A 26,561-nucleotide genomic window follows, 5' to 3' on the forward strand; every position below is an offset into this window, starting at 1 on the left:
TTGGATTTTGCAATACAGTAAAATAATTCTAGTTGCATGCCTAAAAACATCCTACACGTTGTCATAAATACTCCATCAAAGGAAAACTCTGGAGGCACACAACAAATGCCATCACAACAACAAACACCAACAATTGAAAATAAAAGATGGGCCAAAGATATACATAAATCAATCAGGACCCCAAAATACAAATATTATTATTTATTTTATTTGGTGACGATGACATTATAGTCTTTCCGTCCCAAAGATTTCTTGTCCTTAAACAATTGCAAATAGGGGTGTTCTAAAATTTGCTCCCCTTCCTAGGTGTCATCTTCCATTAGAAAATCTTTCCAATGCACACTCCTTGGTTGTGTGTCCTCGACTTCTCTTGTGTGTCAATGATCTCAGTCAGCTCCAGAGCTAAATTTCCTTCTTCGTTGATGTGCAAAAAATTCTTTGATATAGTGATGTCTTCTTCCACTACCTTCTTTAGGCAAGATACATGGAATACATTGTGGATTCATCTTCCTTCAGGTAGCTCTAATTCATAGGCAATCACACCCACCCTTCGGACAACACAATAGGGTCTGTAGAAATGGGGCCTTACTTTTCTCTGCCACATGTCCTTAGAGATGATTGCTTGTACGGCTGAAGTTGGAGCTACACTAGATTGCTAACTTAAAAACTTCTCTCGATTTGGTTTCTGTCAGCATACATCTTCTACTGGCTCTGGGCCTCAAAAGGTCTTCCTTGAGAGATTTCAAAATATCTAGACGTTCCTTTAGCCAATCCTTAGCTTTGGGCACACGGCTATCACCCAATGCGATATCCACAAATAATGGAGGTTCATAATTGTACAATGCCTTGAGTGGTGTCATTCCTACTAACATAGGGTACATGGTTGTTAGCATGAATGTTGGTGATATTCCTATGGGGGAGTATCCTAGTAGCATTGGAGACATGATTCAATGATTATATATTGCATTCATGACAATGTTTGTCATTGATGTCAACATACTGGTTATTTTGTAAAGACTGGCGAAGCAGCAAACAAAGATTGGCTTTGCGCAGTTTGAGGATTGAAGATCAGCTTATGCCTATGTGGAATTGTGTTCTAGAGTATGTCTAGATGCTACATCTAAGAGCGCGTAGGGAAATATGAAGAATGAGCAAAGGTATGAAGGATTTGGTGAAGGAAGCTTTTAGACAGCATTTTTGGAAAGCGGGTACTGATGTTTGGATTTTATCTCCTAACAGTGATGGAATCCTATTGAGAGAGCTAAGACATAGGTTGAAGACATGTTTAAGATTACTTGGTTAAACAGGCATAATCAGATGATCAACAAGTGGAAAGTTATGAAGACTATGAGTCGAAGCGCTATGGGCATTAGCTGTTAGATTCTAATATTACTTGTAATTGTGAAAAAAGATGTAATATTATAATGTAACATGTATTGTAATATCTTAAGTTGGTCCTCTGTTATTATTGTAAATTGGAAAAGCCTCAAGACCGACTCAATAATTCATTCTACGACTTGGTATAAAGGAAAGGCCATTTCCTTGGATGTAAAGTGTGATATGCAGTCATATCTATGTTATGTATTGTGCGAGCTTGACTGGATGGCCCCTTAGCCTTCTATACTTGCTTTGAAGCACGAGGATGGCCCATGATTGAGATACCAAAGATGATGGCGGAATGGACTGCTGTGGAGGATTTGATGGGAGTGAGGAGCTGCATTGAGAGCATCACACACGAGATTGTGGAAGTTGTGTATAAGGACATTTACTATGCTTAATGGCATGCAGAGGTGGATAGGGTAGTTGTAGACAGATCTCAGGAGGAGATTGCTACCCATCTCACCGCCCAGAAGACAAAATGGGCAAAGGAACGTGAGGATTGGGCAAAGGAATGGGAGGCATTGAAGGCTCATTTGGATGCAACCACAAATGATAAGATTGTAGTAGAGACAGTTGGTTGTGCTCATACGGGAGAAGTCTGTCACAAAGGCACGGTTAGCAAAGGTTCGAGTATCATGTGAGAAGGAGGCTGAAGTAAAATATGTTGTAGTTATGTTGAAAGAGGCAGTGGAGGAGTGCAAGAATTTGGCATAGCTCCGACACCATGTAAGAATTTTCCTTAGGGAAAAATTCACCCAAGACCAAGAAACTCAAGCACAAGCACAACAGTAGACCAAAAGAGTATGATCAGAATGATGATATAATATTCATTCAATGTAATTGATATGAATTGATATGATAAGTACACTAGAGGTGCCTATATATAAAGGCCTCTAAGATGCATCTAGAATGTCTAGGAGTTAGCTATATGATAAGGCTCACAACTAAGCACATGTCCACCAAGTGTGGGTTATCCTCCATTAAGCACATGATTAAGTGTGATGATGAGAGTATAAGCCTACAAAGGTGTAGCATGCAAAATTATGTTGTAGACACCATGTGCTTAATTAAGAGTGCTAATAACTGTGTTGTCTACATGACAAATCAGTTAATTATGCAAACTCCAGTGTTGTAGATACCATGTGCTGAATTAGAGTTGCTTACTCCAATGTTGTCAACATGACAACTCATAAGTGTATGCAAACTCCGAAGTGTCTCACCTAAGAAATAATAAAATAATGCATTAACCTAAGTAAACTTAAGTAAGTGTAAATAGTGAATACTTATTTACACCAACACACCCCCTTAAGTGAAACTTAGGGGAATGCACTTAAGCTTATGAAAGCTAGGATGAAATGCAAGATGGGTCTCGGCTACTAGGCCATGTTAGGTACCCATGTACATAATGCAATGCAATCTCTCATAAAGCGGAAAAAGAGGAAAAACCTCATTGGAAAAACCCTCCCTCAAAAAGAGAGATGAAAAAACAAGATGCATGGATGGATGGAGTAATCAAGACCCCCCCATTACGACATACATCAAGTATATACAAAAGAGAAGAAGGACAAAACCCCATAAGAGGAAAAATTTTCCCCCATAAAAGAGAAGAAGAAGGAGACAAGGTAGTTCCCCCCCCTACATGTAGAGTGCCGATCAATGCTAGCTGCTCCAATGTAGAAGCTGATCTAGGACTGCTGAATAATGTTCCTTCCCTTTGGAAGAAACAATATCATAGTTGCATAAGAGATGCTTCCCTTGTGTGTAGAAAGAATCCCAAAGATCAATGATGCCTTTGAAATCTGCTCAACTGTCCCTGTGTTGATACTGATTGTCGCCCTTTCCAATGCTGCTGAAAAGAACAATGTCGGATGTAGAACCTGTCCCAAAAAACCTATTGTCTCCTCAAATGATAAAGAGACCTCCTGCAACTGTTGTACATAAGGATCCACAATCATATCAACTTGTGAAGATTGATCATGCAGAGAATGGACATGAGGGTCAGAGTGAGCCCTCACAATAACTGAAGAAGGATCGTCGTCATCAAAGAGAAGATGTATATCATCAATGATGTCTCTCAAATCTGCTATGTATGACTCCACAAACAAACCTGAAATATCTAGTATATAGTCATCCACTAATGTTGGTGCTGGAAGACTAGGTGTACCTTGCTGTGCTGGACCTATCACTGTTGCAATATGTGCATGTGGAATTTGCTGATGCTGTGACCTCTCCCTGTATCTGTCAATAGGACCCCACATATTTGAATCTGTTGAAGCACTATTGTTGGTGTCACGATTAGTTCCCACAATGCATGAAGTAGTCTCCTCAACAAAGAGAACACGAATGGCATTGATGATGTCTCCCACATCTTCAATGTGACACTCCACGAATAAACCTGCAATATCTGAAAGGAAGTCGTCCCATGAAGCTGAAGTAGGAAGACAGTGTTTCCTGCTGCACTGAATCAAAAGCATCTATGGTTGGAACTGGATTAGTAGTAGCAGCAGGAGCATCAAGAGGTGGGATCTCATCTGGAGTGGAAGGAACCATTGCTGAAGCGACTAAAGTGAGAATGTCATCTTGAAATGGAGGGACTCATGGATCTCCATATGCTTACCAAAGTTACATCCAAATGTCATAAGGATACCATAACTTGTTAATGACTTTATAGAAATTAGAAGAAGACATATTGAAATAAATGATATCCAAAATTCTTTTAAGAGGAGGCAAATTAGTTATCTGACCAATGGAAGAGATCAGTTCGTTGGAACATAAATAAGGAAATACTTCTGGATGTTCTCTCCTTGGATGATCAATGAGTGAGGCACTCCATTTCTGATAGTTCCTCTTTGTCAACCTTGGTCTAAGACCACCCTGACATGGGGAACAAAACTCCTCCATGAGATCAATGAATGTATGCACCCCCCAACATGCAAGAGAGAATCAAAGAAACCCCCCCTAATGTATGATTTAGGAACTTTATACTTAGTGCGATTACAATAGCCAATTTAGGGCCTATTTCTGAAAGCATTTATTCTATCCACAAAACCTATAATCTAATTGCAGATCTAGATTTGCGAGTTGCAGAAAAATTCAGGAATAGATTTCAGAAAGTGCTTGAAAAAACGAGTCCCTATGAGGGAGATATTGCCGTTTGCAAATCACCTCTGTTATTATTTTTCCTGAATCGCTGCCGTCGTGCCTCCAAAAATCAAATGGCTCTAGATTTGGCCTCAAATGTTTGATTTGGATAAAACAAAATCCGATTTGGGGGTTTTTTGACTTTTTGAATGTGATGCAAATATCTAATTTGCACCAGCAAGCTTCAATCTTCACTTGCAAAAATCTCTCCAATTGGCCTGATGGCCAAAAATTTTCTGGAAAATAATGCAGATCCGAATTTTTTTTTGTAGAGATGCAGATGAAAAAAATGTAGATCTGAAAATTAAATGTACAAATTTGATATGATCACACCAATTTTGCAAATTGGGCCTTTGGGTTTTGTCGGTTTACAAAAAAAAATTGCCTCAATTTTGACTATGGCCTAGGGTAGGCAAAATTATAGTCAAATTTCATTGAATCGACGTTCCGGATGCAATGGTGAGGTTTTCTTTGGCTCTAGACGCTCCCAATATCTACTGATTCTCCAAATCCAGGTCAAGGTGTTGAAGCAAGAATGGTCTCGAACGGCTATGTGAAGAGAATCTCCCTCAAGCTCTGGTACCATGTAAGAATTTGGTATAGCTCTGATACCATGTAAGAATTTGTTATAGCTCTGATACCATGTAAGAATTTTCTTTAGGGCAAAATTCACCCAAGACCAAGGAACTCAAGCACAAGCACAAGCACAACAGTAGATCAAAAGAGTATGATTAGAATGACGATATAATATTCATTTAGTGTAATTGATATGAATTGATATGATAAGTACACTAGAGGTGCCTATATATAAAGGCCTCTACGATGCATCTAGAATGTCTAGGAGTTAGTCATATGATCAGGCTCACAACTAAGCACATGTCCACCAGGTGTGAGTTATTCTCCATTACGCACAAGAGTAAGTGCGATGATGAGAGGATAAGCCTATAAATGTGTAGCACGCAAAATTATGTTGTAGACACCATGTGTTGAATTAGAGTTGCTTACTCTTGTGTTGTCAACATGACAACTAATAAGAGTATGCAAACTCCTAAGTGTCTCACTTAAGAAATAATAAAATAATGCATTAACCTAAGTAAACTTAAGTAAGTGTAAATAGTGAATACTTATTTACACCAACAAGGAGAACTCAAAGCTATGAGCATATTTGCACATTTGCACACAACAAATGTACCAACTTCAAATGAGGCTGAACGCTCCAACATAGTTCTAGGGATTAACCTAAGTAAACTTAAGTAAGTGTAAATAGTGAATACTTATTTACACCAAGAAGGAGAACTCAAAGCTATGAGCATATTTGCACACAACAAGTGTACCAACTTCAGACGAGGCTGAACGCTCCAACATAGTTCTAGGGACACCACCTCTGCATTATCTTAGTTCTTTTCTTTGATGTATGAATGTGGAACATCATCCCTATTTTGTGTTTTTTGGTCCAGACATTTTCTTCCTTATCGTCCAAAGAAGAATTTCTTTTTTGGGGGGATGATTTTATTGGGAAATTGGGTCATTGGACAGTTTGGCGTAACCAAGGGAAGATATACAGGTGCAATGGTGTGCCTCGCACCCCCTCGGGTACTATATGTATGAATACATAAGTTGCTTCTTAGTTCTTTACAATTACCATATTTGATACCTTGATCTGTCTTTATGTATTAATCCCTGTTACCCCAGAGGGTAATTAACATAAACTGATTATTCAAAAGTATGATAATTATAAATGATATACCAAATGTTGAAGTGGAATTGTATATGTATGATCTATGTCATATGAATAGAAACCATATCTTTCTAAGCATTATTAATATTGTATCAATATTTTAGAGGATTGCAATAGAATGCTAGGTAGATACTATCAAGTGATTAATGCAATTATGAGCCAACAAGAATAGTGATGATTTGGAGACAAAGTGATATTGTGGGAATTTAATTAGTAACATGAGAAGTCAGCAAGGAATCAAGCAAGCAATGACGTTTAAGAAGGCAATGAAATAAGAGCTTCATGTTAAAGAAAGGTCAATTTGAAAGATGGAAGTCAGTAATGGGATATTTGATCAAATGTCTATGATTGGTTAGCTTCACATATATAGTTGTTGACAAGTATAAACAACAATGGAACAAATATGCTCAAGGGTGATTAGAATATATTGTGATTTTATTGGATAGTTATATAATACATTAAGTTTGTGTAGCCAATAAAAAATAAATATTCAGATAACATCAAAATAGCCTTATACTGTGAGGTATCAATACAGACATTTATGGCGACTAACATATGAGGATTAACAATTAACTAAATTTTTTTATGGTGAGTAGTATACACATTAGCAACAATCATATATGAGAAATATATGAGGAAGAACAAAAGTTTGGAGGGAAGAGAGGAGATATTGAGATATATGTATGGATTATGTTAGAAGAGGATTGAAGAATGGGAAAGAAGCAAATACTTGATACTCTTCAAAGGGAAAGATTGTGAAAGAGAGATCATTCTATTTGGTAACCTTAATTCTATGGAGGATAAGTATCCATATATATATATATATATATAAACAAACCAAGAGAATTATTTATACAAAGGTGTGTATAATAGATAATTAACTATGTCTGTTATGCTTTTTTAAAAATTAATCGATAACTACTTTTGGCTGGAGCTATGATCTAGTAAGCCACATTTTTTAGGGACCTCATCATTAGAGATGATCAATACTAACACCCTTATATCTCTTACGACATCCTATTGTTGACAAACTCCTTATTTCTCTGACACTAGAGCTAAACCTTGTGAGCACAAAAGCATAATAGGGACCCCAAGCCCATGGGACATGAGATAGATACACACACGACCTATGTGTGTCTAGCATAAAGTCCACGAACAATCCAACCCATGAGAGTCTAGTCCAATCTGTCAGCACGGTCACCAATATCATGCCCACACAACGACTACTTGCATGTCCTCTAAGGTGGGCCCAACCAAGCCTTAACTCTTGTATTGAGCCAAGAGAGGATTTGAACCTTTTTTGGACCATCAACAATGCACTCAATTTACTACTACAGCACAAGGTGAGCCCTAATATATAAGTTATGCTTGCAGAACAAAAATATTAATATATATTCAACCTATTCCTTAACCACTTGTGAATACTACTAAGAATATAGGTTGGCTTGTAATGGATTGAGTAATATCCCTCGATGTGAGGAATCTTCCAAGATAGAGGTAAGGACATATGTCATGAGACCTTGAGGATGTAGCACCAAAATAGGCAATGCATATATACACGACAAACCCCTTGAGGGACTCTACTCAGAGGATTTCTTAGCTTCTAAGGGAAAGCACACTCCAGTCTCTCTTAAGGTTGGTGAATAAGGACAAAATTGGGAAATTTGGGAGAAACTATGTTAGTTAGGAAAGTACTATGATTCTAAAGATGGAGTAATAGCACATTGGATGAAACCTCCAAGATAGGGATAATGACATCTATCATGAAGCCTTGAGGACATAGCCCTAAAATCCTGATAGCAAAGCAGATATTTTCCACAAATCCTTTAAGGGAGCTTACTCACAAATGGTTTCCAAGTGTTCACGGACAAGTAATTCCCCATCTTTCTTTAGTTTCGTTATTAAAAATGAAGTGAGGAATTAGGGAAGCGAGTATTTATTATGAATCAATAATTATTCCTTATTTTAATTCAAATCTATAATGATGAACATTAGTCATTAGGAATTGACTTCTCCAAATAGGGAATTACTAAGAAAATAAAGTAAGGTCATAGTAAGGGACATTACAAGTGTTATCAAAGCATGATCTTGCCATCCTATAGGCTAATGATAAAAATAAGGAGCCATTCTAAGCCAATTAGAAGAAATCTAACAATGTAATGGATTATGTGTATAGCTTGTATATTCTTAATGTCTTCATGCATTAATGTGTATATTTCCTGGATGCTTTGTGTCTTCTTGCATCAATGTGTATACTTTGTGTATGCCTTGTGTCTTCATGCATTAGTGTCTATACTTCATGTTTGCTTTGTGTTTTGTATGCATATATGTGTATATTTCATGTATGCTTTGTGTGTATATTTCATGTATGCTTTGTGTCTTCATATACTTATTCATATATTTTAACTGTATACTCTATATCTGATTTTATTTTTGTTTATCTAGAAAAACAACTAGAAAGAGATGAGTTTGAGGCATGTTACACCATTGAAATATGGTTTTGGAAAATTAAATAGGCACTTTTATGAGATGGTCTAAAATATTTTCTCTAGTAGATGAGAGAAAACTCAACTTACTAAACTCTTTTATCAAATCATGTGGAAACTATATAATTGCTTAGGACAAACAATTTTGGGGAACGGTGGACTGGGATGACCCCTTTCCAAATAGGAGTATTAAAATATAAAAGTAGATAAATAAGTAGTAATACAATATAAAGATGATGTATGTTTAAACAAGTTTTAAATCTTAATTAAAATTTAAACTTATTATTAAAGAGAACAAGCTAAGGAGCCATCACCAATCATTATCTATATTCTAAAGATCATACATAATGAAGTAAAATGATAGACTAATATAAGAGTAAAATCCATTAGGTACGAAATAAGTGAAGTGTTGATCAGCATTGATTAATATTGATGTCATCATGTCATAGGAACAAAGAGATTATTCAAGAATGGTTAAAGGATGCCTTACAAGGATATTAGATAATCATAAAAATTAATGAAGTCATTAGACTTGATATACATATAGAAATTAATTGATGGTTCGGTCAAAGCATTAAACAAGCATTGGCACATAAATGTAAGACACCTGGTACATGTCATGTTTGTGTTTTTGGGAACTATTCACCAACAATAGAGGTTTAGAAGTTTGAAGAAGATATGGCATACGGGGTTTTAAAACCCGAAAGAAGAGTTTATAGTCATTATTAAAATTTGAAACTTGCCGTATTTGTACTCAAATCTGCCAATGGTGGAAATGCATTTTTAGGGCATGTAATCAACTCATGGTTGATTTCTAACTCTTTCAATGTCCCATATAAACTCATGCAAATAGAGCCTCAAGATTTTCATTTGTAGTTTGGCATCTTTTTGTGCATTTTAAAGGCATTTTGTTGTGCATTTGTTAGTCATTTTTCTGTGCGTTCTCTTAAAGTTTGTTTTCCTTTCTTTTATTGTTGGTTTTTTTGTTTCTTCATGTCGCTTAGGATTTAGCCTTTTAATTTATTAATACACATGGCTTCCCTTTATTTATTTTGTTTTTACTATGAAAAATTTGGTAGTTTTTCTGTTTGCGTTTTTGAGGTTCGATTTGTTTTATTTCTAATGTTTATTTCTTCATGCTATGTTTGCTTGATTTTTTTGGTTTTACATGAGCTCTCATGATTGTGTATTATCCTTCTCATATGTAAGTCCTTCTCATGATGTTTTGTTGACATTTCGGGTTTTCAATGCAACATTGTAAGTTTTGAAAATCTACCAAGACACAATGCGAGTATCTAACATGCAATTGGCTTGCATTTGAGTTCCTAAGACCCAAATTGTTCATTTTTTAGTAATTTTAGGTTTGAAGGACCACGTTGCAAATTTCCATTACAAAAAAAAAATGCAAGCATTTTGTTCCCAAACTTGTAAAATGCTTCATAAAATTGGAACTGTAACCTTATGAGTTATATTTTACACTCGCAAAACCAAATTGTGCTTTGCAAACTTGTAGTTGACCTTCCAAAACTCGATTGTAATTTAAAATGTGCCCAAAATCAGTTGAAATGGGGCCTTTGAGACCCAATGACAAGTGCAAGTTTACCCAATTCTCATGTATATATACAAATTGCAATAATATTTTTCCCGTTATGTGGAGGGTTACCCGGTACAACTCCCAAAATTGTTGGACACGTGAAGGCCCTTCTTGTTTAGTATGAAATGCAGAAAGAATATAGGACATAAACAAAAGAAGCTTTCGCAGTTGTAATGAATCCAAATGCATCTACTTCGGGCCCCCTATGGTTGCACTCATAGAACTCCAAGAATCCATCAACTAGATTCATCTATTGCTACCAATTAGGTTGAGGCTATTGAGATTCAGAATCCTCTTAAAAATTGACGCAATTTATTTTGTTGCATGAAATGTTCTAGGAGCACAACCTTCACTTGAAGGTACTAAATGGAATAGAGAAAATCATGAGTAAGGATAGTAGCAGCAAATTTATGGTACTACAACAATTTACCTTTTAATGTGGTGAGTAGCTCATATTGTGAACGTTTGGTTACTACATTTACATATACAAGAAAGAGGTTTAAAGTACCAATAGCTAAAGACTTCAATGGGCCATTGCTAGAGCAATCCGTGAAAAATACATAGGTTGCGGTTGTTGATCAAGAAAAATTCAACATCTTATCCAATGGATGGACAGATGTAAGATATAGGACTCTTCTGAATTTCTTGGTGGCTTTTAATGGTGTGATGGTATTGCTCAAGTATACAGATGCCTAACATGAAATAAAAAACATTGAGACTTTGTGCAATTTATTAGATGGGGTGATACAAGAAGTTGTCCAAATTATCATAGACTATGCAAGTTCATATGTTGCTATAGGTAAAATGCATATGGAGAGGCATCCCACAATTACATGGAGTCCTTGTGCTGTATACGGCTTTGACTTTTGCTAGAGGACACTAGGAAGATTAAAAAGGTGAAAAAGGGATGTTAAAATTTTCACCAAATTCATCTACAACAATACTTAGGTCCTCTCTTTGATGAGAAAACACACAAATGGGAAGGACATTGTGTGACCAGGAGTGACATGATTTTGTACCCATTTCCTCACTTAGCAAAGGATTCTTGGTGCTATTCTTTATCTTGAGAAAAGGTTTGTGTTTGATGCCTGGTTGGAGTCTACATTCTCCAAAAGAGCCGAGGGAGAGAAGTTAGCAAGTACTGCTTTTGATGATGGGTTTAGCAAAAGTGGAGAGGAGTTGATCAAGGTAACAAACACAAATATAAACTTTATACAAGATATAAACGAGCTGTTCTTTTATTAGGGGTAAAAACTGTAATGATTTCACAAGAAAAACATATTTTAAGGTGACCAAACCTTTAGTAAGGGTTCTTTGCATGGTGGATGGAGGTGGAATGCCAATAGGTTTATTTTTGAGGTGTGGATAGGGCCACAAAGGCCATTTTACATTACTATGGTATAAATTCAAGAAAACATGAAATCCCTTGGCACATCATTGATCGTGGGTTGATAAACCAGCTCTACACTTCTTTGGTTCATTTAGGGCTGACAAGGTGGTCATGGCAGGTGTTGTTGCATGCATTGATAAGAGGGCACCAACCTATGACTTGGGAGACAAGGTTCTTGATGAGATGAAAGTGAGATATGACATTTTCTATATCTTATTAATGAATTTGCAAATTTTCATTATTGAGTAATGTGTTCATCTTATTTATGAATTTGGAAATGTCTATTGTTCAAAATATACAATGTTGCGGAAGGGGAACTCTTCTCTTCACACCAAGCAATTGGCAGGAGAGAAAAACAATTGGATAAAAAAAATTGTTCAATACAAGAAAAAATTAGAAACATGATAATGATTGTTAAATTTTTTTACTCATTTATAAACTAATGTTGTTAGACATTTTAAAGTTTAAAACTGTTATGAAATTTTCAATTCAAGTGTTTGGATATCATATGACATGTGTTATGTTTAAACTATGGCTCTTATGTTCTCTAAATGCACTAGTTTTTATTGTTTTATTTATTTTTAAATCTGTGACTTTATTCTTTGTCGGAGTCCTTTCTGGAGTTTTTTAATATTTTTGAGTCCAAGTCAATTTTTTTTGGGCTGCCCAGTGTAATTTTTCCAACCATGGTGCAAACATTGGCTCTAGGTGGGGACTTCTATTTCTTGCAGGCATAGTTAGAACCCAAATCTTTGGGAGTAGACCAAAACGTAGACACAACGAAGATTAGGACTAATCCACACTTCAATAAGAAAAACAAAGGTTATGACTGCACAAAGATAATAATATGTATACAGTGCAAAAAACCGGCCAAAGAAATTTTGATAACAAAAATTCCGAAACATCACTCTTAGCCTTTAGGAGGTAATGCTTGACATGCTGGCCATGAACTAGCAGCTCCATGTGGTCTCCATCAAGACTTCTGAGATAAAACATTTATTGACTGTACCCTTCAGCAATCTGATAAGGGCCAACCAATAGGACATCATTTTCACTGTTCGCTTGTTTATTGGATGGCTTCCAAATGAAGACTAGATCCCTAATCTGAAACTCGCTATTGATTACTTTCCTATCAAAAAAGATCATTTCTGCTGCCTTAGCAAGTGTATCTTGTGAGAACTCTTCCTTATCTCTTACAATTCCATCAATTCACATGTTCTTTGGAGAGTAACACGAGGATCCATCTCCCGTCCCAAAAGCCCCAGTTCTCGAAGACAAAGACACATTGGTGATAGAGTGACATCATTTCAGTGTCTCCAATGCTGCCTCCCAATGGCCTATTAGGAGGTTGGTGCCTTTGTTCCCTCTAGGTGAAGGTACCATTCAGCATAAACCGATGAATTTGTGACATGTGCTTAACCACCTTCTGTGGATCCTTGTCTTTAGTTGTTGTGACGTTCATTGATAGCTCAAAATTTTGGTGTAATGACAACGGTGATTCCAACAGTGGCATCAGAGCGTTGGGTTACGGGTTCAAATTCCTCGGGTCATGCTGAGGGGGCGATTGTTGTGAGGTTGGTGCCTCAGTCCTCTCTAGGTAAAGGTACCATTCAGCATAGACCGATGGATTTTGACATTTGCTTAATTGCCTCCCATGGATCCTCGTCTCTGGTTGTCGTGACATTCATTTACAGTTCAAGATTTTGGTGTAATGGCAACGGTGATTCCAACATGGTCGTCATCCTGGAGGAGATGGGGAAACGTACCAATGTCTCCTGAGGGGATAGGGATGCGGGGAAGGGTCCCTCGACCCCTCTAGGAGACTGTGAAACGTCCCCCATCTCAACAAAATGTTCATCAATTTTAAAAGAACAAACATTTTAATTAAATCCTAGTGGTCATTTACTAACCCTAAAACACGTGGGCCCTATTAATTGTGTTATATAGTTTGTATTCACTATGTGGCTTCCTTTGCGTTCATTTTGGGTTTGTTAGTGTTTGCAATAGTAGCAAGAAGAAGAGTGAGTAGTTGAGAAAAGGGTACTTGTAAGAGTGAAATGAGTGATTGCAAGGCAAAGAGGAGTGAAGAGGAGGAAGAATACTCTTCACCTTGTTGAAGATATTTTTCAAGCTAAAGGTAGCGTTTCTCACTAATTTTTCATTGTTTTTAGTTTTATTTTTCTTGTTATTTTGTTATAGTTATTTGAATTTCATTTCTAGATTGAAGTAGATTCTTGTTGTTTCAATTATAAATTCTTGTTGCTTGAATTTTGACTTAATTTTTATTTTATTTTATAGAAGAGCAAAGGCTGAAACCATATATATATATATTTTTTTTTTCATTTGGTGAAATGCAATGTTAAAATGAGCTCCTATAGCATGAAACAAGTGGCAATGATGATTAGATGGAATGGAAACTCATTCTCATAGTAGCCACGAATTTGAACCTGAGGCTAAGCATGACGATGAGAGCAATGAGGGGGATGACCAAACTGAATTTCAATCCATAGATAATTGGCCACTTGGTCCATCATCTACTGATTACCCCTCCACACTTCTAACAAAGTGGGCAAGGGGTAAATATGATCCTACACCACCTCTTAGACAATTTGCAATGAGGATAGATGCTCCAACGCAAGCAGGTGGTGATGTAGGGAAGTGGAAACACAACATATGTGGTATAAAATGGTTTGGTAGCATCACTAGAGTGAATGTACACTTCTTCTTTTGGACAAGAAAAGGTGTGGGAACATTGCCTTTTTGAAGCCCAGTAAAAATTGCCATTATATAATTGAATTCAACAAGCTTTGGGGCATTCTAGATGATTTGGGCATTGAAATGCCTACTACCTTATTGGGTAAGCAATAGATTCAGTCTGTTCAAAAGTCACATGAGCCACAATTACAGGGGCAGCCACATGCTTTTTCTCCTAGATCGTAGCTGAAAGCATCGTCATTTACAAAGGCAGCCTTGGGCCCTTCTTCCACTTTTAGTGCTATGGCTGAAGTAGAGTGGAGCAAGGGTAAATGGCAGGTGACAACTAAAAGTAACCCCATAGCAGATTTATTTAATGCACACATGAAAGAGGAGATAGAGGAATCCATTGGTAGATTCTTTTTTTCCAATGACATACCACTTATATAGCTTGATCTCCTTATTATAAGGAGATGGTGTAGAAGATTGCGAAGGGGGAGGACCATCATTTTTGCTACCAGGTGAGCACAAATTGAAGACCACAATCTTGGATAATGAGTATGTGAAGATCGATCAAACGATAGAGATCATGAGGGTAGTTTGGGAGGACTCAGGAGGCAATATTATCATGGATGGGTTGATGGACATTAAGAATTGTTCGTGCATCAATATCATAGTTACACGCTTAGGTGGCCCATTCTTTCTCAAGGCAGTTGATTGTACAAGGTGTCGAAAGGATGTTGATTTTTAGTTTGACTTCCTTCAGATAGCTATAGAAGAGATTACTGCAACACTTATGTGTACAATGACAAGGAGGCTTGTTGAGGCAGCAAATAGACATTTGGTGGACTCCATGTTGTATGCATGCCATGAACAATGCGCTCAAGGACATGGAAAAGATTAACAGGATTAAGGGAGTGGATTGCGATGCTAGAGATGTGCAAATGTATATCTGCAACCACTGCAACTCATGGTTATGACGAATGAGTGGAATAGGTGGTATAAGTCCAGAATAGAGCAGGGGAGTAGGGTGGAGGAGATAGTGAAGAGTGATGTATTTTGGAGTGATGCAAAATATAGTCCCTATCATCACTCCAATTTTCTAGATCATTAGACTTGGGGATGGGGATGTTCCTAGCTTTTGTAATGATCCCATCTTTTAGCTCTCACGTTCTCCAAAGTCTAAGTGGAGGATAAGAAAAATTAAAGTCATTCAATTAAAAATTAAAAGGTGACTTTGTATTAATAGCTTCTAGGGTATGTATTAATTATTGGAAGGACGGAAGCCTCTCGTGATTTAATTAATTATTGCTAGGGAGGAATTTCTAGGGTACGCATTATTTATTGGAAGGAGGAAGCTTCTAGCTCTTGCAATTAATTAATGTTTTAGTTCCTTCCAGAAGGATGAAGAAAAGGATAAATAGGGCTGAAAGTCTCATTTGCTGATCATCGGATGATTATGACTTGCATTTGATAAGAGCTTGGATGTGTGAATCACACTCTTTTTTTGGCAATAGAGGACATTCATTCTCTGTTGTAACATTCTAGACGTCATTCCCTTAGGGTTTGGCCTTTGGAATACATCTCTTTGTAATTGATTGCAACATTCTCAGCATTAAAATAATTTCAGCCTTGGTTCATCTTTTGGGCATTTGTAATGATCCCATTTTTTAGCTCTCACGTTCTCCAAAGCCTAAGTGGAGGATAAGAAAAATTAAAGTCATTCAATTAAAATTAAAATGTGACTTTGTATTAATAGCTTCTAGGGTATGTATTAATTATTGGAAGGACGGAAGCCTCTCGTGATTTAATTAATTATTGCCAGGGAGGAATTTCTAGGGTACGCATTATTTATTGGAAGGAGGAAGCTTCTAGCTCTTGCAATTAATTAATGTTTTAGTTCCTTCCAGAAGGATGAAGAAAAGGATAAATAGGGCTGAAAGTCTCATTTGCTGATCATCGGATGATTATGACTTGCATTTGATAAGAGCTTGGATGTGTGAATCACACTTTTTTTTGGCAATAGAGGATGTTCATTCTCTTTTGTAACATTCTAGACGTCATTCCCTTAGGGTTTGGCCTTTGGAATACATCTCTTTGTAATTGATTGCAACATTCTCAGCATTAATATAATTTCAGCCTTGGTTCATCTTTTGGGCATTTGTAATGATCCCATCTTTTAGCTCTCACATTCTCCAAAGCCTAAGTGGAGGATAAGAAAAATTAAAGTCATTCAATTAAAATTAAAATGTGACTTTGTATTAATAGCTTCTAGGGTATGTATTAATTATTGGAAGGACGGAAGCTTCTCGTGATTTAATTAACTATTGCCAGGGAGGAATTTCTAGGGTATGCATTAATTATTGGAAGGAGGAAGCTTCTAGCTCTTGCAATTAATTAATGTTTTAGTTCCTTCTAGAAGGATGAAGAAAAGGATAAATAGGGCTGAAAGTCTCATTGCTGATTATCGGATTATTATATCGGATGATTATAACTTGCATTTGATAAGAGCTTGGATGTGTGAATCACATTCCTTTTTTTGGCAATAGAGGACGTTCATTCTCTGTTGTAACATTCTAGACGTCATTACCTTGGGGTTTGGCCTTTGGAATACATCTCTTTGTAATTGATTGCAGCATTCTCAGCATTAATATAATTTCAGCCTTGGTTCAGCTTTTGGTCATTTTTGGGTGTCCATTACAGTGGTATCAGAGCTCACTTGCAAAGTGTTTCATGAAGTTATAACCGGTAGGTGCCCATTACAGTGGTATCAGAGCTATTAGTCCTGCCATCCTCTGGAGTTCTTATAGGGAATTTGGAACAACAAGATAAAGGGAAAGAGTTTGACAAAATGTATACCAGTCCAGATCAAGAAAATGCAATGCTTAGGTTACTGAGTTCATTAGAGGAGCATAACAGGCGAATGGATATGATGTCGCAACTTATGGCTAGACAGATGGGCATCAATATTGAAGACTTTTATGTTGCTCCAGTGCAAAAAGAAGTTGTTTCCTTAGGTGGGATCGAGACACGTATAGAGCCACCCATCTATGATGTTGGTGATATGGGTGTTTCAGCGGAATCAGTGGAAACATGTGTGCAAAGTCAGGAGACCACATATGAAGCTTTGTCGGGAGATGGTGCTGCAGTAATAGTGGGATTAGGAGAACATGAGGATACTATCATATCAGCAGCCACTTCTGTGTCAGTTGAACCATCCAACGAGGAGTTTGGCAGTATGCATGCGGTTGTAGATGTGTGCTCTGATGATAATACACTTGTTATTGCTAATGAGGTGAGCAATATAGTGACAGAGTCATATTATACTATCGATCAACAAAGTGTTAATGTTCACTCTTGGGATAGTACTATGTTCAACATGGATGCAACATTGTCTTATGACAATCTGATGTTTGAGGTTGATGTTGATCATTCACCTGAGTGGAGTTGGGCTCAGTTTTCACCATCTACAAAGATTCAGTTTTGTGTTGCAGCAGTTGGGAGGAAGAGGTTTCATATATCTTCTATGGAGCCGCCTTCTAGTGACATCTAGACTTATACTTCATCAGCACAAGTTTTGGGAGCTAACTTGCAGGACATGTGGTTGGTCTTAATGATGTTCATTTGCAGTTTGTTTAATGTCATATGGATATCACACATTACTTCAATTGAGATCCAGATAAAGGTTGGAGTTCATTATGTTACTTAATTGCTTGAGGAGAAGCAATTTCAAGGAGGGCGGATTTGTAATGATCCCATCTTTTAGCTCTCACGTTTTCCAAAGCCTAAGTGAAGGATAAGAAAAATTAATGTCATTCAATTAAAATTAAAATGTGACTTTGTATTAATAGCTTCTAGGATATGTATTAATTATTGGAAGGATGGAAGCTTCTCGTGATTTAATTAACTATTGCCAGGGAGGAATTTCTAGGGTATGCATTAATTATTGGAAGGAGGAAGCTTCTAGCTCTTGCAATTAATTAATGTTTAGTTCCTTCCAGAAGGATGAAGAAAAGGATAAATAGGGCTGAAAGTCTCATTTGCTGATCATCGGATGATTATGACTTGCATTTGATAAGAGCTTGGATGTGTGAATCACACTCCTTTTTGGGCAATAGAGGACGTTCATTCTTTGTTGTAACATTCTAGACGTCATTCCCTTAGGGTTTGGCCTTTGGAATACATCTCTTTGTAATTGATTGCAGCATTCTTAGAATTAATATAATTTCAGTAGTTGATTCAGCTTTTGGGCATTCCTGGGTGTCCATTACAGCTTTGGAGAGGTGTATGAGTGCATTGATTCTATGCTTGGCCATATGAGGTTAGCTATGCAAGAGAGGGATCCCAGTTTAACATTTTACCATGAACACATTTGGCCCCTATCATTCAACACAGATGGGACAGCCTAAACACTTCGCTACATATGGTTGCGTATGCATTAAATCTGAAGTGTTACATGCCGAGGCCTGGTAGAGTCACACCAATTCAAGATGAAGAGGTGATTCATATCACACTACTTATTTTAAGCATCCTTATGTCTTATACTGTTATACATCTTGATACTTGAACTTATTCATAACTAACATCTTCTATTTGAAAATAATTTGAATTTTTTAGATGAAGGGAGGGTTCTTCAAGTACAGTGATAGGATGCATGACTCTAAGACTGCTGGGAAGGTTCACCTTGAGTGAACTGAATTTGCCACTTTAGGGGTTATAGTGAACTGAATTTGCCACTTTAGGGGTTATAGGATTGCAACAAAGGTGGACCTAAAACCTATGGCACAGGAGGATCCAATTTTTTGGTGTACCTATCATGGACCGAAATCAACAATTACGACACTAGCTATTCGTTTGTTGTCTAAAGTATCTAGTTCCTCAACTTCAGAACCTATTTAACAATAATATGTATTTGAGAAATGTTTTGAGTTTTTATTTTATAAGGGAACTTGAGAGTTTTGCTTTTCAACTTTTCTCGCACTAGTCATTTGATTTCTATGTCAAGTATCTAGTACTTAAACTTCTAAGAGGAACTGGTAAACATATAGCTTTATCCACTCTATTGAGAGGAATGCTTACCTCGCAGAGAGCAAAGAAGCTAGTGGTTGTACATAGTGTCTTGTGTATGAATGATTGCAGGACGTGTGTACAATGAGAGCCCTAGAACACGCTGGGATGTAGAGCCAGAGGAGCCTTCACAAATTGATGACAACGAGGATACTATAGATGCTGGGCTGGTTGGTGTTTCTTTTGCAGCTCTTAACCTTGGAGAGTCTGATAGTTCCCATGATGACAAGCATGCTTACCTCCCAAGGGAATGACTAGAGGCCTCCTCCACTACATTTTAAGCTTTAGTACTTGGCATGTTGATATATGAACATTGAATATCATATTGACATTATGTTGCACTTGCCCAATGTAATCATCTTTATGACGATTGATGATGCTCGTAATTCTGAAAATTTGATATCTATGACTATTATTATTTGGCTTTGATGGGTATTTAAAATTCTAATATTTATAGTTCAATGTTCAATCACAATGCAATGTTCAAGTATTTAAATTTTAGAAAATATGTATTTTTTATTTTACATCTTTGTGTTATATTGTGAATGTTATACATTTTTTCAAAACTAGCATATAGTATATATAAGCCCCTGCCCCTCCCCTTTCCTTACCTCTCTCACCGTCACCCCACACCCCCGCTTCCCGTCCCCAAATTGAGGCCTCTCTGTCCCCCCTGCTTGGAAATTTGCCCCCCATCCTGACGTCTCCCCATCCCCAAGGGTGGTGTAACTATGTTTCTTTGGAAACTGACACTGAACTCTTCGACATCAATCTGCTGCAGCAATTTGTTCGCTGGCAACTCAAAACTGATTGGTAGCTTGGCCTTAGCAGCACACCAATTCAATCAGGACTATACCAGTAGCATTCTTATATGTTGCTCTATCTACCCAAGGCATTTTGGATATCAACTCTTTAGATGCCTTCATTCGATACCTTAGCACTTTTCATCTTCTAATCTGCTATCTTTTGCCAATATCTGTTCTGTCAAATCTGCTATATTTTGTTGGTATTGTGTTAATCTTCTATGGATACTATTGGATCATTCATGCACAGTTGTTGGAAGAATTTGTCATTCCAGAAATAAAATTTGTTAACCACCCACCATTAAATATATTAAGCTTATCGAGTGATATGTCCCAAAATCAATTCACTCCATTTCAGGAATTCAAAAAGGATTAACTTATTTCCACAACAAATTGAAGTTATACTCTTACAATCTGTATCAGCTTCCCCACTAACCTAACCTAAATTTTCTTCTGGAATGAACTAATATATTGTTGATTTCTTGCTGGACAGTGCATGCGAATTTAATCTTATCCTTCGTTTCATTTTTGTTACTATCCATGAAGTTGCAGCCTTCCACTCATCCTCTCAAGCAGTTATATCCTTCCATTCATACTTTGTTCTTTCATGAATCACTGTTTGAGGACTTCTAAATTTTACATCACACATTAGTAAAACATGATCAAATTAATGTACAAACAAAAACTAAATTATATAAGTGAACAACCTTCTAAATGAGTCATTTCAACCTCCAAGTATGAATAGAAAACAGATTGCCAAATTTTTCTATCTTCCTGATCATATACTACTCGTATTGAACATGCAGGTAATGGATCGCACAGAAAAGTTCGCTCAACCAGGGCATGATGTTGTACTTGTTGTAACAAGGATTCAAAAAATTTATAACTCAAAACTACAAATTAACTTCCTAAGAGCTCAACAGGATCTCTTTCAACCGACATGGTCATCGCATCTACTATTTCATGGGACGAACAACGCTGGTGTCGAAGGTATAACACAGAATGGATTTCGGTTGCCAGAAGCAAATAGAAAGAATATGTTTGGACAAGTAAGTGCACATGGTATTCAATACTTCGGAGAATTTACGAATTGTCTCTTTATTCAAAAAAATAGTTTGCTTTCTTTGTTAATGAGCGACAAAAGTTGTAATTATGTGTTTACAGGGATGTTATTTTGCTACTGACTCAACAAAAAGTGCACAAGATATATATACGAAGGGTAGTAACAAACTCTTACTGTGTGAAGTTCTTCTTGGCCGTACATGGACGTAAGTTTCTTGTGTCATCAAACTCCATATTTTACCAAAATTGAAGTTGTAGTATCTAGGGCTTGTCTGTTTTCTGGGTGAATTTACAATTTTATTGCAGTAGAATGCCTTATGAGAAAAATGTGATCAATACAATGCATAATTTTCAGAGTACAAGAAGATCATCCAGAGATGGATAAAGATCAAATCAGAAGGAAGGGATACGATTCTTTGTTTTCAAAAAGAGGTGGCCGGGGCACGGGGGGCACACTCTACGATGAATATGTGATATATAATCCTGATCAGGCAATCCCTCGATATATTGTACACTATAAATGTCAGCGTGAGCCACAAGGTCTGCATACACATAATTTTCAGAGCAACTTCAGGCGGATTTCATATGAACCATCCATGAGTTATAATGAGAACGATCCTGGAGAGTACCATTTCCGACAAGCAGAGTCCCAATTCTATAGAATGTCTAGGAGTCGTGACCAGAAGGTAAGCTTTATCATAAAATGAATGTGCATACTGCATGATGCTTCTTAAAACTACTGAAATGGAAACATCTATCTAAGGATTTCCACAAGGAGCTTATCCTGTCGACTCTTTGCTCTTTCTTTTTCTTTGGTAACAATTTATTACTTTCTACCGTCCGGAAGGATTTTATCACGATCCCCATCTGAGTAGATTTTATGATTTCGGATGCATCCAGGTTAAGAAGGTGGAGGTCATCTGGAATAAAATTCTGCAAGACCGTTACGACACCGCAAAGCAAGAGCTTCAGAAAAAGCAGGTCAAAGTGCGTGAGATGTTTGTATTCCATGGCACAGATAAAGTTGCCATTGATAAAATTGCACAAGAAGGATTCAAGATAGGGGGAAAAGGTGTCAGTGTGAGAAATGGAGCTGTTTATGGGACAGGGGTTTACACAGCACTAGATCCAGACATATCAGTAAATTATAGCAGGGGTTCAGGGATGATGCTTCTATCTCTTGCTCTAGTTGGCCAAGAAGGAACAAATTACAGCATCGGAGGTTCGCCTAATGTCTACGTTCTTCAGAATGCTGATCATCTAGTTCCTAGATATATTGTTCACTTTGCCAAAAATTAGGGAGAAATGAAACATAGGTGCTGTTGTGAATATCAAATTTTGTATCGCTTCTCTGAAACGAAACATAGGTTTTATTGTGAATATCAAATTTTGTACCATTTATTGGAAACGTTTATTTAGCAACTCTCTTTCATTCTTTGTACATATAGCAAAAGGAAAAGCAAAAAGCGAGATCTCTTAAGCTTCTCCTAAAAACTTTATACTGAAGTCGCGTGCAAGGTTGAAGCTTTAACAGGAACTTGCTACAATCCCAGGAAAGTCCTATAATTACAGATACTGAATTATTTGAGCTTGGAAGGCTTTTCTTGTAATTAGAGTTATGAACATACAAAACCCATTTCTACAGATTAGTCAGCACGACATAAAAGCTCATATCACATAAGTACATTGCTTCTGCATTCCATTTCAATTTAGAGTTCAGTCGGGTGAATCATTTATTTTTCATGCTTCGAATAGCCGTATTTCCTTATCATTGATACGACAACATTTGTTTGGTAGTTCCATAGAAGTGGCTCTGTAGTTTCTAGTTTATGTTGGATAAACTTATTTGTCCTTAGGCTATATAGTATACACTACTAAAGTTTTAAATCATGGAAATTATTTTTCTTCAAGAAGGTTGGCTAATTAGTTTTAAATTTTAAAAATTTATGTAATTATTATTGCTTAAAGTGAGTCATATATTTAAAAATTATTCAATCTAAACTTAAAATTTTGACTCATAATCAACATATATAAATAATTGAAGTCACTATTTAATATTTTAAAAAAAATAATCATCTTAAGTTCAATCTATAATTTATTTGAAGAATAATAATTTTGTTTCTAATATTTTTCTTGTAATATTAGACTAATCAAATTATTTTGACATATTTTAGTCAACAGGCTAAATTACTTTTTTAGTCAAAAAATTGTTAGCCTTTGACCATAAAACTCTCAGGTTAATTATTTTCCACCCAATTTTATCTCACTTCAATTTTAACTTTTATTTTTTTCTATTTACTTAATTTAATTAGCTATTATCTACATTGTTAACTCTCATTTTTTTCTTATTTATTTATTTATCTTCATTTTTTTAACTCGTATTTAATTTATAAATTAATTTATCTATATTTTTAACTTTTTATTTTTTTAAAAATCTAGAAAATTAATTAGTTGTTATCTTCACTTTTAACTTATTTTTTTCTTTATTTTTATTTAATTTTGATTTTTAAAATTGATTAAAATTTTGGTTTCTAAATTATTTGATTTAGTTTAGTTTTTTAACTTTAAATATTAATTTTTAGTTTAGCAAATACGATATTTGTGAGAGTTATTATTTTTTTAGTATATTTCTTTTGTATTTCTCATATTAATTTTATATATTAATTTTTGAAGATTTTTTAAAATAAATATTTTATTCATATGTTTAAGCAAATAGACTTTAAATTAATTAATTTTTTTTGTTTTTATAGCTATTTTTTAAAGTTTTAGTTTTTTATTTAAAAAAAAAAATTATTTTAGCTTTTCACTTTAAATATTGATTTTGAGTTTAGCGAATAGGGTTAACAATTAGGATATTAGTATGATTGAAGTTTTACTTTTTAAAGTGTTTTAATTTTTTTAAAAAATTAGTATAGTTTTTCATTTAAATATTGATTTTTAGTTTAGCCAAGATATATTTGTGGGAATTATTATTTTTTAATATTTAAAAAAAAAATATTTCTCATATTAATTTTCCATAATAGTTTTTTGTATGAAGATTTTTTTAAAATTATTCTTTTTCATATATTGAAGTTGGTAGATTTTAAATTTAGTTTAGCTTTTATTTTTTAAAAATAATTTTATTCATATATTTAAGCTAAAAGACTTTAAATTAATAAGTAGGAGATTTTTTCCACAACAAGTTAAATTGTGATATTGTTATCAGGGTTTAACTATCTAGTTTTTGAGTCAAACTCATTAACTCATGTTTAATGAGTAATGATTTACTTGAATCCGTCTCTCGTGATAATAAATAGAACACTTAGCAGTTATTAGATCTAGGTGATGCTCACAGAGGTGAAGCACCGAGGCTTCCCTTAGTTTAGTTTTTAGTTTTTATAATTATTATAGTATGTATTTTTTGCTCCACTTTATACATGTTATTTTTTCTTATTAGTTTTTCATAATAGATTTTTATGGGAATATTTTTTGGATGATAATTTATTAGTATATAATAAATTAAATAAATAAATATTATTTATTTGATTTATTACAAAATTAAGTTTTATTTTACTCAAAGTAAACACCTATTGACTCATCATTGCAAGCTTGCAAATCTAGTTAAATTTGTTGTAATGATTATTCTAAATTGTAATGAAATATTGTTAACTTCTTTCACAAATTAAACAAGTTGGAGCAAAATGGCTTTAGTTTTGTTTGGTTTTTTTCCTATTGCAAATAATTAATAAGATAAAGTATTTTTTTCTCTAAAAAAAAGAAATTTTTTAAGTTGTCCTCCTTTTCCTATAAGCCTTTTAATGGTGTGGATTTAATGTTTTCAAGCCTCTTTTGTGTATTAGTTATTATCTTGGAAATTGATCAAATTGCAAACTATTCAATTTATAATATGTTTTGCTTATATTTTTTTATTAAAAAGAATTTATGTATTTAAAATTTTGTTTTTTGATTGAATGTTTTCTTTTTTTCCTAGTAGTCTTTTTATTTTCTCTATCAGAAAAATGAACATAAAATATGGTCATTGGGAATTAGGTACGCACCTATTGCAGAGGGTTCACTATGACATTTTGTATAGTAATATATGTGTCACTTGCATGTGTAATCTTCACCAAAGTAATCAGTTTTTATTTTCCTTTTTTGGGTCAATGTCCAAGAAAATTTTGTTCACCATCAACAATAAGAGTGACTGCATCTTCACCCACATATTTACCATCAACATATTCACATTTACAGCCATAATTGTTGGGGCAGAGGTGAAGGGATCTGTATAGGTATTGCCCTAAAATGTGGTTTCTGAGTGGATTGTAGGGTTTCTCACCTTTTTGACAATTTTGATAGTCTTTCTTTTATTAATTTGCAAACTCGTTATTGTGTGGTTACCAAAATTCTATAATACTTTGGAAATCATAATTTAATTAATATTCTAATAGGGTTGATTCTACTTAATATGTTTCCTATTCATTATTTGTTTGAGTAATTTTCATATAGTAGAAGTATGTCTTTCAATAATTTGAGTTGGTTGTAAAAAATGGACTAGATATGAAATCATTGAAGATGTTAAACTTTGCGAGGAGGAACATCAAGCTCTTTGAGGCTTAGAGACTCATATTTTAGAAAACTAAAAGGAAGTCAACATATGGTTGACTTTATGGCACCTTATGCATAACACCAATTGTTTCCCTTGAGAAATGGGGTTTACTAAAGGGATTTTGGGTAAGGGTATGTAACAATATTAGGTTTAATTTTTTCTAGGATAATAAAACTTAATTAGTATTTTTGAAATGTCATCATTAACTCTAGAATTTGTGAAGGGAATACATATTCAATAATGCTTGGTTGGGTTGTTTATTATTGAGTAATAGATTGCAATGAAGTTAGTTGTATTTTCTAATTGCCATCATGCTAGTTGGTTCTCTGGTGGTTGTAAGAAATACTTCAAAATATTGAACAATGGCGCAAGATTTTGAAGTTCAAAAATTGCGTCAATATGGTTTTAATAAAAATGATACAACTTCACAATTTTGACTGCTTAAATAGGATTTTCAAATTGTAAGGCAAATTGCCATCCATCATTCATTGACAAACTATCTTCATCAAAGACATTTGGATCAAGGGTTTAGAAAGATGAAATAGTAACTACAACTTATGATATAGGCACAAAAATTGAGTTTGCTCTTTTATTTATTAAACAAATATATGGAAAGGAAAA

At 35.2% G+C, this 26,561-nt stretch overlaps 1 protein-coding gene across 1 annotated transcript in view; it reads left to right on the top strand.

The window, feature by feature from the left end:
- Window positions 1-23,098, top strand: part of LOC149566402 (uncharacterized) — an 83,513-nt gene extending 60,415 nt beyond the window's left edge. Inside the window, exons 10-13 of the mRNA XM_089816468.1 lie at window positions 21,100-21,342; window positions 21,458-21,561; window positions 21,711-22,041; window positions 22,256-23,098. Of these exons, the coding sequence (XP_089672594.1) occupies window positions 21,100-21,342; window positions 21,458-21,561; window positions 21,711-22,041; window positions 22,256-22,654 (1,077 nt within the window). The 3' untranslated portion in view covers window positions 22,655-23,098. The remainder of the gene's footprint in view (window positions 1-21,099; window positions 21,343-21,457; window positions 21,562-21,710; window positions 22,042-22,255) is intronic.
- Window positions 23,099-26,561: the final 3,463 nt, after the last annotated feature.

Source organism: Cupressus sempervirens, chromosome 3, assembly GCF_028749045.1.
Source record: "Cupressus sempervirens isolate cs-2001-9-10 chromosome 3, ASM2874904v1, whole genome shotgun sequence".
Taxonomy (NCBI): Eukaryota; Viridiplantae; Streptophyta; class Pinopsida; order Cupressales; family Cupressaceae; genus Cupressus; species Cupressus sempervirens.